The sequence below is a fragment of the Hypanus sabinus genome, chromosome 22 (assembly GCF_030144855.1).
Source record: "Hypanus sabinus isolate sHypSab1 chromosome 22, sHypSab1.hap1, whole genome shotgun sequence".
Taxonomy (NCBI): Eukaryota; Metazoa; Chordata; class Chondrichthyes; order Myliobatiformes; family Dasyatidae; genus Hypanus; species Hypanus sabinus.
In genome coordinates, this window is record NC_082727.1 from 28,913,213 (window position 1) to 28,934,067 (window position 20,855).

The 20,855-nt window shown below is 40.4% G+C and overlaps 1 protein-coding gene across 3 annotated transcripts in view; it reads right to left on the reverse strand.

The window, feature by feature from the left end:
- Positions 1-411: 411 nt before the first annotated feature.
- The window catches only part of cdk1 (cyclin dependent kinase 1), a 66,584-nt gene continuing 46,140 nt past the window's right edge, over positions 412-20,855 (reverse strand). For 2 of the 3 annotated variants that reach the window (XM_059947400.1, XM_059947399.1), the window contains 7 exons: positions 11,048-11,104; positions 10,333-10,489; positions 7,961-8,084; positions 5,230-5,400; positions 3,239-3,402; positions 1,409-1,547; positions 412-773 (listed from right to left, as the gene is read on the reverse strand). In XM_059947400.1, the coding sequence (XP_059803383.1) occupies positions 660-773; positions 1,409-1,547; positions 3,239-3,402; positions 5,230-5,400; positions 7,961-8,084; positions 10,333-10,489; positions 11,048-11,084 (906 nt within the window). In that variant the 5' untranslated portion in view covers positions 11,085-11,104 and the 3' untranslated portion in view covers positions 412-659. Of the gene's footprint in view, positions 774-1,408; positions 1,548-3,238; positions 3,403-5,229; positions 5,401-7,960; positions 8,085-10,332; positions 10,490-11,047; positions 11,105-19,915; positions 20,024-20,855 lie in introns of those variants that run through there. The other variant, XM_059947397.1, reaches the window with a different exon arrangement.

Here is a 20,855-nt window from a genome sequence, read left to right on the forward strand (position 1 = left end):
CCTTACGCGCTCTTTTAGGCTTTTCCAATACCTTAGAACTCATCACTAAAAGATCACTAATGCTCACAGGCACGTGTTTAAGCAATGCCGGCTAGAATGCGGTTCCGGGGGAGGAGCTTCGCTGCTTGGCGTGCGCTGCCCTTTTTTGTAACAGTGAAAACACCTTCTGTTAGCGAAAACAGGTAACTAATGTAGGTCTTTCATAACAGCGAGGTGTTGTAAAGCGAACGTTAGAAAACGAGGGATACCTGTAAATGCATATTAAATTACAATTGGTTTATAAACTCTGAACTGTGCAAATTGCACTGCAGATCTCCAATGAGGCAAATGCATTGATCTCAAACAGAGTTCCCAACGTTGTCTTCAGCCAACCCATATGTAAAAAAATTCACACTGCAACTATTTCTCCAGTTATTTTATAAATCCAAGATTATGGTGCAAATTTGTCTTTATTTATATTTACAATTATACAAGTACAAAAACAATTGTGAAGGTTTGAGGATAGCCAGAAAGGAAAAAAAAAACATGGATACACACAAACACGTCTACAGTACAACTTCAATACAGTTATAGTTGTAACCAGAATTAAATCTGAAAATGAACTCTCAATGATTGACAGTAATGTTGCTATCAGACAGACAGTAATCCACCTTCAGGAATTACTTCCTGAAAACATTGGCAGGAAGACTAGACTTATCCAAGTCATCAAAATATGGGTGATACAAAGCTTCCTTCGCAGAGATTCTTCTGGTAGGGTCATAAGTCAATGTTTTCTAGTAAAATCAAACAAGATACTGTATTAGAAAATATCATGAAAGAATACCATTTTAATTAACAGTAGGCATTATAAAATATGCAGATCACTGAATTTCATAGGACTTTAAACATTAAAAAAATGCAAGCTATGCATGGAATAATCATTCCACTTCAAGGACAGTAAAACTGATAAGATGCTTTCTGCATTTTAGCAACCAATTCAACAATGCACTAACTGCTGAGCAGTGGCGTACCTGAACACATGTTGCTCATTCCATGTTGTATTTTAGAATTATTTCAGTGCAAGCTTTTCATTGCTTCCAATGATGTCAATTAAGAGTCTACTCATCTCAATGCAAATTGGTTTTATTGAAATTGTGAAATAATCAGAACAGTATAACTGCATCCAATTAGCAACATTTACAATGCAAGTTTGCTTAAATGTAGAAATATGGCAAATTAACGATCACATTTAACTGCATCAGTGAGCGCAGTCAGTATTACCTTCCTTTAGATGAAAGGCAAAGCCTAGAAATAATTCAGAATTGATTATTATGGGAGAATGTGATCTGATCCCACTGCAGAATGAACTTATGCTTTTCTAATCAAAACAGGGAAAAAATGCACTGTTGATATTTGCAACATCACATACCGCTAGCAGGTCAAGGCCATTCTGATCTAGATTCTTCACTTGAGACAAATTTCCTGGTTTCCACTTGGGGAAGGTATTCTTGTAGTCTGGTAATGTTTCAACATCTGGCCAAATGTCATTGTTTGGTGTACCTAGAGTCCTGAAAGCAAGAGAAACAATGTTTTGCATTTCTGTAAAGATGCTTCACAGTTCAGAAGGGACCAAAGCAAGAACTTCCCTCTCTACTTAGCAGGTGTGTGGCATCTGGAAAACATTGCCTGTGCGACTGTTAACTCCTATATCATTCAGCGTGCATGTGGAGAATGCAAGTTGTCATCTCTTCAGTGGTAGTCAAGTATGTGGTGGCTAGAAGGGCCCATTTCTCCCATATCATCAGGAGCTTTATACAAAGATCAAGAAAGGATTGACAGGCAACAGAAACTAATCTGAAAATACTGTATAGGCAGGTGAACACAGTAAAACACTTGCAAGAGAGAGCTTTTCAGACACCAGGAAGGAAATACATTAATGGCAGCTGAGGCATGTCTGCAATGTTAAAAAGCTTTACATCAGTTTTCACCAAGAAAGGTAACATTAGTGGAACTTTTAAGGAAAATGTAGTAGACATGCTGGATGGACAGAACAAAGTGGTAGTAGAAAGACTGGCTTTCTATACCACTTTTGATTCAGATTAGAATCAAGTTAGGCCTCAGAAGGAAGCATAAAGTTTAAATATTTACAGACCCAAGGGTAGTGTATAGAAATAAAGAGACCAACTTAGCAGTCATTTAAATAAGTGTGGATTGATTTCAGAATGCACTGATTTACTAAAGGGAAGGCCAAATGACCCAGCGAGTTTTTAAACATGGAGAGTCAATGAGAGAAATTCAGATGAAGTATCTTTTTGTTTTTAAAAATGCAACAATAATCACCTAAAGATTGAAGGCCACAGAATAAAATAGGGCTGGGACAGCATGCGTACAAATTCTAAAATAGGAAACATTGAAAAGCATAGTGGTGATACTACAGGTCCATACAACAACTTTTTATATAATCATTTGGAATTGGGCAAGCTTAGTTAATTTCCAATTGCCTAAACATGGAGGCATTGTCCTGTGAAAAGTAATAGACTTTTAAGCACTGATGCAGCAGTATTGAGGACACAAACAGTTCTGAATATGTGTGCACATAGTTTACTGAAAGTAGGTTGGGTTTTAAAAAATAAGTTAAGAATCAAGGGATCCAGGGCAGCAACACTCTTATAAAAGATGTTAAAGATTGGCAGAAGAAATTTATTGAAATAATAGGGATAACACGTTTAGTTGGTGTAAAGACATGAAAAGCTGGGGCTCTCATCTTCAGAACACTAGTTATGGATCTAATGGAAGCACACAAAATCGATAAGTAAACACTGAGTAAACACTGCATTTCTATTGATGGAGCATTCAAGAACCAGGTCAGAATGAAACTGATGGTAAATTAACCCAAAAAAATTGACAAGGAAGAGATGGTTGGGTTCATTTGTTCTCTGACCATGACAATCCATTTGCAAATGTTTCGTCACTATAAGAGGAGACATACCAGGTACTGGAGAACAACTCAACCCAATTATCAATCACCCAAGTTACACGTTTTCTGAGTTAGTTCCAAAAAGAAAGAGCACGAGGCTCAGAAAATGATTCAGGCATGGAATGCACAGCAAAGGGTAGAAGTGAGAAGAAATTTAATTGTATCTTACAAAGACAAACTAAATAAAGATAGAATTTAAAGGGGAGGGAGAGAAGATTAATATAACACAGAAGGTGGCAGAGACTATGCAAGTCATTTTTGGGATCAATTTTATACACAAACCTGAAAATTCTGAAAAGTTGATCAATCTCAGAGTCTCCATGAAAGAGAGGTCGCTTGGTAGCCATTTCAGCAAATATTGTACCAATACTCCAGATATCCACAGGAGTTGAATAGCGAGCAGAGCCCAGCAGTACTTCAGGAGCTCTGTACCACAGTGTCACCACCTTTTAAATCAAGTCAGATTAAAAATTACTTGCAGGCTTATAAAATTCCCATCTAAAATGATGGAACCTCAAACTAAGATGTGATAAGAATAAAAGGAGTCCCAAGACACTTCAGCTTGGATGGCTAATGCTACATTCCAACAGTTCAATCTCCGACAAACAAAAAATATTGAACAAATGTGCAAAAATATTAAAATCTCAATATAATTTTCTTTTCGTCTCTAAACCATAACAAGCTTGCACTTCAAAGTTAGGTTATTCTGCCGTAAAAGTGCATTTATTTATCTACCTGTTACCCACAAGTGATTAGCCTTGGTGAATCCACACCACATGGCACTGCCACATGCTAAAATGGTACAGACTGTAAACAGATCCAGCAACTCAGTACTGGGCATTCATGACACAATATAGACCATCAACACATGTACTCAACCACAAAATGTGGCCTGCTGTTTCCTCCACTTGACCACCACCAATCCAGGGGATCAACCTTGATTCAATGAGGACAAATGAGAACCAGGAGCAGCACCAGCTATAGCTCAAGCTGAGCAGTCAGCCTGGCTATGCGACAAAGCAGGGCCACCTGCATGCCAAATTACAAACACCATGCAACATGGAGCAAACTGATTCCACAAACAGTGCATCAGATCCAAGCTACCACCCACCATGGTAGTCAGTACCTAACACGACCAAGTCAGGCCAGACCTCACTATCCAAGAACTGCAAACGTTAGCTGGCAGAGGGTATGGAATTTTTTTTTTTTTTTTAAATGACGAATCCAGTGTCATGGGGAGGCTATCGATGTATTTCTGTGCTTCATCTACTGAGCATAGCCACTTCTCATCACCGCTGGGAAGTGTAATGCAGAACCGTGCAGGGTATAGAAGGGAAGGCCTGAATCCTCAGTTGTATAGTTTCATCATTACTTCTCTGTACTCGGCTCACAGGCTCAAAACTTCGGGAAAATATTCCTCCACAACCCGAATCTGCTGGCCACGGTACTCTAACTTCCCTCTCCGCCAGACCTCTGGTAGCGGTGAAGTCAAAGGATGACCGGGCGTGGTCTCTGTCCTGGGGCTGGTTCAGCTGCTAGTGAACGGTGGGCTCTATCAATCTCCGGCAGGAATGGGAGCATCTCCTTCCCAAAGATCTCACCAAGCAGACTGGAAAAAAAATTCAGTAGGATGCCTGCCTTCAATAGATTCGGGCAGGCCCAGGATATGTAGGTTCTGCCGTCTGCTCCGGCCCTTCAATTTAGCAACTTTAGCTTGGTATTGTTTTCACGTAAGCTGGAGCAGACGTTTTCCAGCTCACTGCCTCAGGTCGTCCATAGCGCACTTGAGAGAGGGTAAGCAATGGCCACGGTGCTCCACATTGCACTGGATTTGTGCAAGTTTCATTTCCAGCAGGCTGAAAGAAGATTTAAATTCTGCCACTGACACCACGCAGTGTTTGGTCTAGTAGCGTGGAGATAGCCCCTACTGTCAGGCGAGCTGCCGAATTGTCTTTCTCCCCCTGGATATAGTACTCTAAGGTCATTGTGGAGCGAGTAAAGTCACAAGCAGGGGGAAGGGCATAAAAGTCCAGCAGTTTGGTATGAGAAAAGGGGGAAAGGAGTGTGAAAGTAGAAAGTAGGACAGAGCGCACGTTCTCTGCGACTACTCCATTTGGCTGCCAACCGGAAGTCCGAAACAGTATTTTAATAACAGCTGAAACTGGTAAACTTAACTTCATATCAAAGCAATAACATACAAATCCTATTAGGAAAGCTTTGTTTTAAATACAGCAAGTTACCCATAACAGAACAAAGTATATGGCTAGACTTACTTCGTGTGTATAAACTCTGACAGGGACTCCAAAGGCACGAGCCAGACCAAAGTCAGCCAACTTAATAACTCCTTTACTATCAATCAGTAAATTCTGGGGCTTCAGGTCTCTGTGCAAAACCCGCCTTGAGTGACAGAAGGCAATCCCTTGTGTGATCTGGTATAGATAACTCTGGAAAAGGGCAAACAACATACAATCATTAAGAACAGTTAGGTAAAAGATTTTCAAATCTTAATCCACAGATTAAAAACTCAGCCCTACTCCAAAAGTTAAAATTGCTTTGTTAAATCAGCTAGGAATGAATTAAATAATAGACTGAATGTCTGTATATGACATTGGGCGTTACTAAACCAACAGTCAGGGACAAGTGCAAAATCCATTGTGAAACTTTCATTTTAGTAAAAAAAAACAAATGAATTACGGGAAATGCAAAGTGCTGGTTTATTAATGTTCCCCAGCAAAGCACATCTGCCATCCTCTTCCAGCTTGTGCCACATACACACAATTATGATCAAAATGATTTAGGAAGCTATTCAGTTCAGGAATAATCAGAGATTGACAATGAATGCAGGCCTCCCTAGCTACTGTACATTTGCAGTTGGACATCTTTTAAAACAAATGAATGCCACAAATGAAATGATAGGACAGTACAAAGTTATTTGTCAATATATACCAAATTTCCAAAAAAATGAACAAACATCAATCCTACTCCCTTATTCATCTTACAGGGTTCAGATCAGAATCAAAGGAAATTGCACTGGAAATAGTTTTTAAACAATAATTTAAAATAACTAGGCAAATTCACTCATTTAATGCAGGATTCGTTCCCTTTTAAAACAGGGAAACCAAACTCAGGTCAATCAACTTCATGAGATAAGCAGTGATAAATGAGCAGACAAATCAAGAAACAATTAACAAGTCTGACAATTGCAGGAGAAAGATGACAAGACTGAAAAAGTCCTTTGAGAAGAATGAGTTAAAACAAGAAACACTGATTAAAGAATGCAACATCTGATACCTGTGGGTCAAGAAACAGGACCATGTCTTCAAGATGTTCAAGGCTACCATGACAGCTTTGTAGAAATAAATCAAATTAAAAAGGATTCATTGCATTACAAAGCATATTTTAAAATATTCTGCCTAAGATTAGGATATCAAAAGTAACGCGGATAATTGAACTTTTTGAACTTGGCTCCACTCTGCTTCGGAGAACCAAGGCAACAACAGAACATGTCAGGCTGTTGTTTATTGATGTGTTCTGCAACTGGATCCTCTACTTCTTCGTGAGACCAGTCAGCACAGGTCAGTGATAATGTCTCTTCCTATCAACACAGGTGCACCAAGGACATGTGCTTAGCCCACTGTTCTTCTCTCTACACTCATACTATGTGGCTAAGCACAGCTCAAATACTGCTTACAAATTTGCAGATGACACCAGTGTTGTCGGCAAAATCTCAGATGGGAACAATGACAAATGTAGCAATGAGACACCATCGGCAGGTTGAGCAGTGTTGCAACAACATCGCACTCAGCACCCGCAAGACCAAGGAATTGATTGCAAACTTCAGGAAGCAGAAGTTGGAGAAGGTACACCATTGCATAATGGGGAGTCAGGAACGGAAAGGATGAGCTTCCTGGGTGTCGCAGGCCGAACGCATTGATGTAATTATGAAGTTATGCCTGAAGCTCTACTTTGTTAGGAGTTTGAGGAGATTTGGTATGTCAAAGACTACGACAAATTATATACACATGGAGAGCATTCTGACTTATTGCATCACAGCTAGGTATGAAGGCTCCAATACACAGGATTGCAAGAGGCAACAGAGTGTCATAGATTCAGGCACAACTCTTTTCTCCAATTATTCTCCTCATCAGGGAGGTGTTACAGGAACCTAGACTCCCACTCAATGATTCAAGTTTTTTTTACCCCCTTCTGCCATTAGATTTCTGAACAGTTCATGAACACTACCTCATAATTCGCGCTTTAAAAAAAAATTATAGTAATTTTATGTCTGCGCACCGTACAGCTGTTTTAAAGTAAGCTTAATTTCATCCAAGGTAGTGATAATAAACTTAATTCTGATTCCAAGTCTAATGGAATATAAAAGAAAATGCAAAGCACCAACAAGGAAAATAAAGTAACACACACAAAATGCTGGTGGAACACAGCAGGCCAGCCAGCATGTACAAGGAGAAGCACTGTTGACGTTTCGAGCCGAGACCTTTCTTTGAGTCCTGACGAAGGGTCTCGGCCCAGAACGTCGACAGTGCTTCTCCTTATAGATGCTGCCTGGCCTGCTCTGTTCCACCAGCATTTTGTGCGTGTTGCTTGAAATTCCAGCATCTGCAGATTTCCTCATGTATGAACAAGGAAAATAATAATAGTTGGAACAAAAATTTCAAAATGTTTAGAATTTATTCAAGAAAACTCACCCAAGAATAGAAGATAAAAACCTTCAGCTTTACCAATGATAAGCATGGAGATCTGAAAGTTTGATGAATATAATAGCATCAGCAACACAGGTTATTACTGTGTTACTATTATTAGTAGACAAAGGTTAGGATGAGTAAAGCAGAGAACATGTAGAATCAAAGATATATCAGCCAAATAGCCAGGAATAGCAAGCTCTAAAATTTGGAATGTGACAATTTAAATAGGAGCACTGCAATAATTTTCCAATCTTCCCGCCAAACACATTAAAGGCTTTCAATAATCATGTACTACAGTTACCTTAACTAGCATTTGGTCCATCAACTGACGAGAAGGCAAGGAATCCAAGTACTTTTTCAGATCCATTGAAAGAAATTCAAATATAAGGTATAGCCTTGCATCCTGCATTAATATATCTTGAAGGCTAAAGAAAGAAAAAAATTGTTATCAGATTCAATACACTACTCCATTAAAGACATTTTGCAACCTCACTAAAATCCCATGGTTGCAACAGTAGTCAAAATACATTTAGGCAATAATATCATTTCATATTTGAACATACTGAGAACACAGCAGAGGACCTCTTGTTTTGTTCTGACATATACCAGTTGTTGGTTGGCTACTTTAAAGTACGACACCCAATTCCACATAGCGACAAAATAATCAATGCATTTGCAGTGGTTGATAGAACAGGAATAAACTATTGTTCTTTCAATATTGCCATATATTTTTTTAAAACATCCAAAAAATTCACTTAGAACTGAGATGCGGAGAAATTACTTTAGTCAGAGGGTTTAAATCTGTGGAATTTGTTGCCACGAGTGGCTGTGGAGGAAAAGTCATTGGGTGTATTTAAGGCAGAGAGAAATAGGTTCCTGATTAGTCAGGGCATCAAGGGGTATGGAGTGAAGGTAGGGGAGTGGGGATGACTGGAAGAATTGGATCAACCCATGATTGAATGGCAGAACAGACTCAATTGGCCAAATGGCCTACTTCTGCTCCTATATCTTAAGCTCTAAAACACTTATGTTTACTGAATAAAGTAGTAATTTGAGAATACTAGTGTATTTCCTCCTAACCAAGAGAGAAACACTGAATTTACTGCACAAATGGCTGTTAACAAACTCACATCAAGCAATGACAGTTCTTCAAATGGTAATACCACAAACTCCTCCCTGCTCTAACAAGTCTAAAACAAATCTGTTTGTACTGCACTGGAATATTGAATTCAGCTCAACATCAGGAATTCTATCCATTATCCATCAATGCTATATTAAATATTATAAGCTATACATTAAAATATACCACCCCGAAGCTCAAAATTATTTAATTTCTATAAATATCCACTGTTGCCACAATGGATCAGCTTTCAGCCATATTTTCAGTACTCAATAGCCACTGGAATCATTTATTCCTCCACCAATTGTTCCATAACTGAACCTGTAAACTCTTCAGTTTTGTTGCATATCTATTGATTCAAAATCATGGTACGGTACTATCATAACATCTGAACAATTTCAGTTTTCCACAATACATGTTGGCCATCTTTAATTAGCAACTGAAAAACACCGCCAGAACTTGTAGTTAGGGGTTGGTTCATTCTGCCCATTTAAATACACAATTAACAAAACACATATCAAGCTCCACTTTATTGACCCCTGAAAAGGAATTAAAATGCTTTAAGACTGAAATAATCCAAAAATACTTGCTGCAGCCATCTCAGGTGTTTGAACATCAATATTTTCATCACACCAGATACGAATTTCTAGTACAGTTGGCCATCCTTATCTGCGAATTCAACCAACCGCGAATCATGAAAACCCAGAAGTGCTCTTCCAGTACTTGTTCGAGCATATACAGACGTTTTTCTTGCCATTATTCCCAAAACAATGCAGTACAACAACTATTTTACATAGCATTTACATTGTATTAGGTATAAGTAATGTAGAGATGATTTAAAGTGTACGGGAGGATGTACGTGGGTTATCGTGGATCGGGATTGAAAAAAATCGTAAGTTCTCTAATTAGGTAAGTCGGAACAGGTACATCTGGCATTATTTAGCATCAGTTAGTCAAACGTTTGCCTTAGTATATATTTTACCTTTCTATGCATATAAAACGCTTAAGAACATATGTTTCAGTGCCAGCCTCGGGAACAAAAGTTCCCGAGTTCAATCCAGTGACAGACTGCTATCGAGTGCGCCCTCCACCGTGCCGGGTTGATGTGGAGGATTAAAAACCCAAAACCCAGTAATTGGACCACTGTGTTGTTTAGTAATTGTGGCTTTCATCAGGACAGGGCCTTTCTCACTTTATCCTTTAAAATAGTTCTGATCGTTGACCAACTATAGCCTAATGCTTTTCCAATGATCGATGGCGTTTCACCTCTTTCCGATTACTTTTTTATTTCCACTTTATTTTCAATCGTGATTATTTTTGTGAACAGAAACACTGCGGATTCAGAGCTCCGCTGCCGGGTCCTAATGTCCACCGCACTGAGAGAGGTTAAATAAGGTTTGGGGTTCCACTGGGTCCTAAGGTCCACCGCATTGAGACAGGTTGAATAAGGGACATGAGCATCCACGAACTTTGGTATCCTCAAGAGTTCCCGGAACCAATCCCTTGCGGATAAGGAGGGCTGACTGTATTGAAGATTAAACCATTGCACTCACCACACTATATTAGGATGCTGTAGTTCTTTCAAAAGAGAAATCTCTCTGATTGCTGTGCTGGGAACCCCTTCCTCTTCACTCTCCAGTCGGATTTTCTTCATGGCCACTATCTGCTGGGTAGTTTTATGGCGGCCTTTATAAACAACCCCATAGGTACCTAAAAAAATTCACATTAAGAAAACATTCAAGTCAAATTACAAATGCTTAGTAAAATCAGGCAAAAAAGTTCCTATAATTTTCCAGAAGATTGCACTGGGTTATTAATTCTATTCTTCTCCACATGCCTCCTAAATGTGCCCATTTCTCCCTGAATTACAGTAAAGATATGCCACTTCAATTCCACAGGATTACCATAGATTTTAATGAGTCCACTCTTTGCCACCTTCATCTCAGTTTACTATGTTCATTTTGCCCTTTTTTAAAAATTTGACCAATTATTTTTCCATGTGTCCCCAACTTCACCTTGTGGCTAGCATTGAAATTCTGTTTGAAAATACTAAGGAGCTTAGTTTACTACAGCAAAATGAATACTTAAAATGTAGATTGCATCTTTCAAGCTCATTTCTGGAGCTGACTGTGGGAGAAATTGGATCCAAAAAATTGAAGCATTTCATAACTTCGTTAAAGTTAGTGTAATCAGTTCAAAACACAACTTTAGCAAAAACAAGCATTGGGTTTGTTGTAGATGTTCAGAGAAACTAAAAATAATCCTCACCTTCACCAATTTTCTCTATCTTCACATAATCATCCATTCTAGCGTTCACACTTCAGCCTGTTAATGAAACAAAGTATTAAATGTTTTTCAAATAGAGGCATCAGTTTCTAATGCTGAATATTGTCAGAGCCTCAAGTTGCTCAAAAAAAGCCTTTCCACCAAATTTTGGGTAAACATTAGAATACAAGTGGTGTATGTTTGGGAAGGAACAGGATTAAGGAATGTTTTGAAAAGCATTCACTCCATTGTTTTTTTTTGCATCAACTTTGTAGCAATTGCTTACTTTGAAACTCAAATTACTCTCACAGTCAGAATGCTGATGGCCAAACTTTGTGACAGAAACTATTTTGTTGGCATCCATTTTGGTTGCTGCTATCTAAAATCGATGCTGCTCATCATTTAAAGAAAATACTCTGATAAAATTGGGCTATACACTAGACAAATTCATTTTTTAAGTAAAAAAGTTTCAACTGCCCATCAAAACTAAAAAGAAAATAGAAATGTTGATACTGCCTTGGGAATGTACATAGTGCCACTACAGAACACTATTGTGTTTTCTCCCGTCATTTAATTTTTGCTTAGTATCATTAAATACTGTGGCCACATTTTTCAGAGATCACAATAAATCCAGCAGAAAGAAAACACAAGTCCTGATGAAGCACTGGAGCCCAAAACATTGACTGTTTATTCCTCTCCATAGATGCTGACTGACCTGCAGAGTTCCTCCATCATTTTGTATGCAATACCCTGGATTTCCAGCATCTGCAGAAGCTTGTATTTATAAAAAGTCCAAGACCTTCACCTGATATTCCAGCTACAACATAAACTAGCAGTAGTTCAGGTAATTCATACTCCCTTCTCTCTCCTTTTGATCTACTCATCACTTGTATGGACCATCTTACTCCTCTCTCCATTGTACTAGCAAGCTTCCCTCTGGTCTGTTCTGTCGCATAGTTTCAACTCAAAACACCTACTCCTTTGCCCCAACTTCTTCCAGTATTTTATAAAAGCACTCAATATACCAGTGCTTTTTTAAACAAAAAGTCTCCTTGGACAAGGCAGATGTGCTGGAATTTAGTGGTGGGACTGTTATATTCAAAACATTTGCCCCCCCCCCCCCAAATTATTTTGACTTACCCTCTCTCCCAGCAGTCTCACCTGGTCCCAAGTTTTGAGGCCTCAGTTTCATCCACATCTGAACAAATTCCAAACCCAACACTTTGATTTTTCTGCTAGCACTGTTACTATTCCTGTGGCTGGGAATCTTTACCCAAGACTAGGCAGTTAGTGTAATGGGTAAAAAGATCAGCATGGGTGCATTGAACCAAAGAGTCTATTTCAGTGCTTTACAACTTTATAACTGGACTCCTTTACCAATCTTATCCACCTAGACCTCAAGAGTTCCCCTTGTACAATTTTAACATTACATCCCAACTCCTATACTCAATACTCTGATTTATAAAGGCCAGCATACCAAATGCTTTCTTCACCACCCTACCCACATGAGATTCCACCTTCAGGGAACTATGCACCATTATTCCTGGATCACTCTGTTCTACTGCATTCTTCAATGCCCTACCATTTACCATTTATGTCCTGTTTGAATTATTCCTAACAAAATGTAGTACCTCACACTTATCAGCATTAAACTCCATCTGCTATCGTTCAGCCCACTCTTCTAACTGGCCTAAATCTCTCTGCAAGCTTTGAAAACCTACTTCATTATCCACTACGCCTCCTACCTTAGTATCATCTTCATTCTTACTAATCCAATTTACCACCCCATCATCTAGATCATTAATGTATATGACAAACTGAACCCAATACAGATCCCTGAGGCACACCACTAGTCACCGGCCTCCAACCTGACAAACAGTTATCCACCACTACTCTCTGGCATCTCCCATCTAGCCACTGTTGAATCCATTTTACTACTTCAATATTAATACCTAACGATTGAACCTTCCTAACTAATCTTCTGTGTGGAACCTTGTCAAAGGCCTTACTGAAGTCCATATAGACAACATCCACTGCTTTACCCTCATCAATTTTCCTCATAACCTCTTCAAAAAATTCACTAAGATTTGTCAAACATGACCTTCCACGCACAAATCTATGCTGACTATTCCTAGTCAGACTCTATCTATCCAGATAATTATATATACCATCTCCAAGAATACTTTTCATTAATTTTACCCACCACTGACAGGCCTATAATTGCTAGGTTTACTCTTAGAACCCTTTTTAAACAATGGAACCACATGAGCAATACACCAATCCTCCAGCACCATCCCCGTTTCTAATGACATTTGAAATATTTCTGTCAGAGCCCCTGCTATTTCTACACCAACTTCCCTCAAGGTTCTCGGGCAGGGGTCGGCAACCTGCGGCTTTGGAAAATAAATGATGAGTATTTAATTAAAATGTATTTTGTTAGTTTGTTAGTTTTTGAAATGTAATTCTAAATTTGAAGATTATGGTGATCTTGTACAATCTAAATAAAACGTGTTTTTTGTCGCTATTAATATACGTCACTTGCAATCATCGCAATGCAAACATCGTTTGGGAAACGCTTCTGTGAGTTCAGAGAGGTAAAAAACACATTATCCTTCCCGGTCACTCCCCTAAGCATCGATCCATCCCTACTGAATACGACTGCATTGGCAGGTGTGAGTCAACCTGATCTTGAGATGAAACTGGCCGACATAGCCGACAAAGATAAGGGTGTCCAAGTTTAGACGCTTGACAGCAGACCTTGAAGATGTTGCCCGTCAGAAGGCCGTTCTTGCTCAGAATCACAAATGGTGTGATATTGAAAACCTCCCCGAACCGGACAAACTTGTGTTCGAAACATGAAATGCTATCCCCGACATTTATGTAAACATTAAAAAGTATGCGCTTGGAGTCCTGTCGATCTTTGGATCCACATATGTATGTGAGCAGGTGTTCTCCAACATGAACTTTATTAAAAACAAACATCGCGCACGCCTCACAGATGACAGCCTGCGATCCTGTGTAAAGATGAAGGTGACATCATACAGCCCTGATGTGCAGACGGTGTGCGCTGAGGTCCAGCAGCAGAAATCCCATTAACCAAGTATGATAAATATTTTAATTGCCTATTATTTTACATATATTCATATTTTTTCAATGTTCTGTGAAATAGTCCTTTTATTTTTCAGGTTGACAGCTGGCTGACGTTATTTTTGGTTTGCTGCTGGTGGACAATTTAAGTTCGGCATTTTTCACAAATGCAAGAAGGACTCAAGTAGACATGGAGTATTTTACTTAAAAGTAACTTTCAACCCAAAGTCTTTTTTTGGGAGTTCAAAATGTTTTTGTTGCATGCAGAAATGTAATTTTGTTTTCTCTGCAGGAGTTCGATTTCAAAATGCAACACATTACAGTTTGTTTATACATAGCATAAAGGCAAAAAAAAACGTTGTAGGCAGTGTTATTTCATTTTAAATGCCAAACAGGTTTTGTGGCTTCCAGTGTTTTCTTTTCTGTGGGAAATGGGTCCAAATGGCTCTTTCAGTGGTAAAGGTTGCCGACCCCTGTTCTAGGGAATATCCTCTCACGACCCAGAGATTTATCCACTTTTATGTTCCCTAAAGCATCAGTACTTCCTCCTCTTTAATTGTCATAGCTTCCATAACTTCCCTACTTGTTTCCCTTACCTTACACATTCAATATCCTTCTCCTTAGTGAATACCGAAGAAAAGAAATTGTTCAAAATCTCCATCTCTTTCGGCTCCACACATAGCTATCCACTCTGATTATCTAAGGGGCTAATTTTATCCCTCGCTATCCTTTTAATATAACTGTAGAAACCCTTCAGATTTATTTTCACCTTACTTGCCAAAGCAACCTCGTATCTTCTTTTAGCTTTTCTAATTTCTTTAAGATTCTTCTTACATTCTATATATTCCCCGAGCACCTCATTTACTCCATACTGCCTATATTTATTGCAGATCTCCCTTTTTCCAAACCAAGATTCCAATATCCCTTGAAAACCATGGTGCTCTCAAACCTTTAACCTTTCCTTTCAACCTAACAGGAACAAAGTTTCTGTACCTTCAAAATTTCACCTTCAAATGACCTCCATTTCTCTATTACATCCTTCCCATAAAACAAATTGTCCCCATTCACTCCTAAATCCTTTCACATCTCCTCAAAGTTAGCCTTTCTCCAATCAAAAATCTCAACCCTGGGTCCAGTCCTATCCTTCTCCATAATTATATTGAAACTGGACCCAAAGTGCTCCCCAACACACACGTCCGTCACCTGCCCTATCTCATTCCCTAACAGGAGATCCAACACTGCCCCTTCTCTAGTCGGTACCTCTATGTATTGCTGCAAAAAACTATCCTGCACACATTTTACAAACACCAAACCATACAGCACTTTTACAGAATGGGCTTCCCAGTCTATGTGTGGAAAATTAAAATCTCCCACAATCACGACCTTGTACTTACTACAAATATCTGCTATCTCCTTACAAATTCACTCCTCCAATTCTCGCTCCCCATTTGGTGGTCTATAATAAATCCCTATAAGTGATATTACACCTTTCCCATTCCTCAATTCCACACAAATAGGCTCCCTAGACGAGCCCTCTAATCTATCCTGCCAAAGCACTGCTGTAATATTTTCTCAGACAAGCAATGCAACACCTCCTCCTCTTGCCCCTCCGTTTCTATCACACCTGAAGCAACGGAATCCAGGAATATTTAGTTACCAATCATACCCCTCCTGCAACCATGTTTTACTAATAGCTAAAACATATTTCCAGGTATCAATCCATGCTCTAAGCTCATCCACCTTTCTTACAATGTTCCTAGCATTAAAAAAGATGCATTTAAGAAACTCACCACCTCTTCCTGTTTATCCCTGATGATGCAATCAACTTTATTAGCTTTTTCTTCCATCTCCCCTACATCTTTGGTCTGAGCACTCCCCTTCTCTATCACCTGCCTATCCTCCCTCACACAGTCAACTAGCTTTCTCTATTTGTGAACTAACCTCCTCTCCCCTAGTCTCTTCAAATTGATTCCCACCCCCTAACCATTCTAGTTTAGTCTCCCCAGTAGCCTTAGCAAATCTCCCTGCCTTATTGGTCCCCCTCGGATTCAAGTGTAACCCATCCTTTTTGTACAGGTCACACCTGCTCCAAAAGAGGTTCCAATGATCCAGAAACTTGAATCCCTGTCCCCTGCTCCAATCCCTCAGCCACGCATTTATCCTCCACCTCATTCCATTCCTACTCTCACTGTCGCGTGGCACAGGCAGTAATCCTGAGATTACTACCTTTGTGCTCCTTCTTCTCAACTGCCTTCCTAATTCCCTATATTCTCCTTTCAGGACCTCTTCCCATTTCCTACCTATGTCATTGGTACCTATATGTACCATGATCTCTGGCTCCTCACCCTCCCACTTCAGGATACCTTGGACGCGATCAGAAACATCCCGAACCCTGATCTCCTGATCGCATCCACAGAATCACCTGACCCCCTAACTATCAAGTCCCCTATTACTACTGCCTTCCTCTTCCTTTCCCTACCCTTCTGAGCTACAGGGTCAGACTCTGTGCCGGAGGCATGGCCACTGTTGCTTCCCCCATGTAGGCTGCCCCCCCAACAGTACTCAAACAGGAGTACTTATTGTTAAGGGGTACAGCCACTGGGGTACTCTCTAGTACCTGACTCTTCCCCTTCCCCCTCCTAACCGTGACCCACCTGTCTGCCTCCTGTGACCCCGGAGTGACCACCTGCCTGTAACTCCTCACTCTCCCTGACCAGACGAAGGTCATCGAGCTGCAACTCCAGTTCCCTAACACGGTCCCGGCCCTGGCGCAGATGTGGACTTCCGGGAGGCTAGGAGACTCCAGGACCTCCCACATCCGACACCGAGAACAACAAGCTGCCCTCACACTCATACTTCCCCTTTCCTCAAGTAACAGGAAAAACTGAAACCTAAACCTACCTTGCCCGCTTCCGCCTAAGCCCGTTGAGCCCAAGCCCTTAAGCCTTCACTCTGCTCCCGGCTCACTCCAGTGCCCGCAAGTGACACTGCCTGCTGTATAAGGCTGTGTCCTTTTTAAGTCTTCCCCGCTTCACACGCCTGTGCAGTCCCGCCTCTCTTAACACCGATGAGAATAAGAAAAATTCAAGATAGCTCCCGCCGCACTCCTGTTCTGATCCTCCGACACCCTTCTCCAAACGAAAAACCTAATGCATCGATAACATTTTTTGTGGCATAGATGGAACTGTTTATGGTTCAGTCCTATTCAGGCCAGCTTTCTCAACTGTTTTCACAAACTCTTATTACTTTCCTAAACTTATATGGAATTTTTTTGGCGTCAGCTTGCCTCCGGTTCTCATATTCACAAGGCTCATGTTTGGTCCGTCGTAGGAGGCTAAACAGAAACTGGCCATTCAGCCCATGCAGCCTGTGCAAACCCATTTAAACTGCCTAGTCCCAGCAACCTGCAATGAGACCAGAGCCCTGCATACCTCTCCGAACCATGTCCCTATCCAAAAATCAAAATCGCTTCCACTACTTGTGCTGGCAGCTCATTTCACTCACTGTCCTGAGTGCATATGTGTCCCTTCATGTTCCCCTTAAACATTTCACTTTTCACCCTTAACCCATGACCTGTAGTTGAGAGTCAGTGGAAAAAGCCTGCTTACATTTACCCAATCCGTACCAATCAGAATTTTGTATACCTTTTTCAAATCTTCCCTCAAGCTTTGACGTTCTAGGGAATAAAATACCAACCTATTCAATCTTTCCTTACAACTCAGGCCCTCCAGTCCCAGCAACATACTTGTAAATTTTCTATGTACCCTTTACTTTACTTGCATCTTTCCTGTAGTTAGGTGACCACAACTGCACACAATACTCCAAACTAGGCCTCAATGTCTTATACAACTTCAATATAACATCCTAATTCTAACTCAATACAGGTGTGCACCGCTTAACATCCATTCGGACAATGTCTGATCTCACATACGGTTGTGGTCCCGATCGGAGAACATGACGTAGCAGACGTAACCAATCTCCTGTATCGCACGTCTCGAATGTAGTAGCATTATCTCTGTTTAATTCTCTATCGAAAATTTTACCGTAAAGTGCATCATGGCTTCCAAATGCAGTAGAACCACAACCTAGTGATAGCAGCAGCAAGAGGCAAAGGAAAAGTATTGATTTGGAAGTTAAACAAAAGATTATTAAACAATATGAAGGTGGAAAAACCAGTGAATGCTATTGCTCGGGATTTAGCCTTGGACTCAGGGTACCGAAGCAGCTTTGAGGGCTTCATTGCCTCATTAGACAGCCTCCAGGCATCCAAAATGCTGAAGATTGGAAGTGTTTCAGATTGTAGAGTACATGAGATAGCTTGGGATCACCATCATTACCAACTCTGAATTTATGTACTACCAGTAAGTAGTCTTTGTCTTACACATTTTCATCACACATGTACTTAACAGTAACAACTATTACATATCATTAATGTGTGTGGATGGTAACAAAAGCAGTATGGAGAGAATACCAGAAATCAGCTGTTGAACTAACAATGGCAGGGTTTCAGTCTCCAACTATGATGCTGTTTTCATTTAAAAGTTAAAGTACACTAATTGTATTTTAGCTTTTAGGTGTTATGTAAGATAGAAAAACAATCAGCATTGTGACTTTCTATGGTGCTAGATTTAATGAACAGCTTACCATTTAAAAATTCACTGCTGTGCTTTTCCTTAAATTCCAGAAACCATTCTTCTGAATATTCCCAATTACCTTGACATCTCAGTGTGTGAGATATCTTTGCTTGTTTCATAGCCAGCATATGTTCACGATACACCGAGATCTTCATTTTGTGCTTTATGCAGCACTTTTCTATTTTTTCTTTAACTTTTGTTCATTATATTTGTCATTACATACATGTGGTGCTCAGATACTTGAACATCCTCTGGGAACCTTCCCAACCATCACATCAGTACTTAGGAAACGGATCTGGGAGCTTATTGAATTTTGTTTAACGGGTACTTAACCTGTCCCAACTATATTTTTCCACTTCCTAATTCTGAGGGAGTATTTCAATTGTTTCACCTCCCACAAATCTTTTCTGACCTGCTGAGCATTTGCTGGATTTGGATCTGGAGCATCGAAGTTACATTTACAGTTCAGTTACAAGCAAGACATTTAAAAGAACTCAAAGGATAAAGCAAAATTAGGGAACCTAACATTAAAAAACAAAAACTCGCGCAGAAATTGATTGTTCAGGAAGCTTTCGGGAAAGTAATAGATCTCAGACATCTCTTATAACTAGTATTATAACTTTTATAACGAGTATAACTAAACCGTAAGTCCTTCAAAGTAAGCATTTAGCCCATTTTTTTTGATGATGCACCCACAAACTTCCCATCACCCAGTTCGACTAAAATACGTTAAAGGGACCATTAAAAAAAGTGGTTCCTACACTCCTGTAATCACACTCAAAGGCGTTCAGGAAACAGCAGGACCCTTATATGAGACAGGTATGTATATAAGGACCTCCAGCGCCCATCCTTTCGGGCATTACTGCGCTTACATTTATCACCTATAATACGAATAATTCTAAAGTGAACCTGAAGCCCACGTTCCAGCAGAGGGTACCTTGACGCTATTGAGAGCAACTCAAGGGAACCCATCTGTGTACAACAGGACCAGTCCGCCTGGGAGGCCCAATGGCACCCAGAGCGAAAGTAGCCCACCTTGGGGCAAACAGCCGCCGCCCAGGAATCTGGTCCCTCCCGCTCCCTCTCCCCCATCAACCCCCGAGCAAATCTCCAAACCCGAAGCCCGGCGACCCGGATACCCTGCACCCACCGAGTGCCAGCACGAAACGAGGAAAGACGAGCCGCAGCGAAGCCGACCAAGGCCCGAGCTCCTCTACCGTTCCCGCCGCTGTTTGAATGTCAGGAACGCGGTCCAACCGCTCGCCGATTCAAGCCGGCCACCAATCAGCGCCGCCGTTTGTGTTCAAAGGAACCAATCAGAGCGGGGGGGCGGAACGGGGTCCTTCGCCCAGCTCTTAGCTGTCCAAAGAGAAGGGCGCGAAGGGAGACGTCAAAGCGGCAGTGCTTGGTAAGGGGCGGAGTGGCCGGGAGGAGCGAGCGTCTGATGGACGGGCAAAGTTTATCAAGTCACTGGGGAACTTTGTTTTCCCCCCGATCGTCTTAAGCGGTATTTTAATTCACAAAGATCAGCCCCCGAGAGAGCTAAATAACACGCCAATGATGGACGTTTAGTTGCACTGATATATGTCATGAAATTTGTTGTTTTACGGTAGCAGTATGGTGCAATACATAAATATACCATAAATAACAATAATGGTATATATCAAACATTTAAATAAGTAATTCAAAAGGAAGCAACAATAACGAGGTAGTGTTCATGGACTATTTAGAAATCTGAAAATTCATGTCAAAGAGGAAGAAGCTGTTCAGAAAACGTTGAATATATGTATTCAGTCTCCTGTACCTTCTCTCCTGACGGTAGTGATGAGAAGAGGCTATGCGTTGGGTTGCGGTAGCTACCTTTTGAGCCATTGCCTTTTTAAGAACTACATAGCACATCCCTGGTTGACCCTCACCAATTTAGAAAGCATCCTATTGACATGCGTCAAGACTTGTTGTAACAACTGTTTTGCCTAAAACAGTCTGCAAGAAACAGCTGAAAGTTTTTGACACAACCAGTACAAGTTGAAAACTAGCCTACCCTCCATCAGAATCTGGTTTTATAGTAACTGCATATAGAAACATAGAAA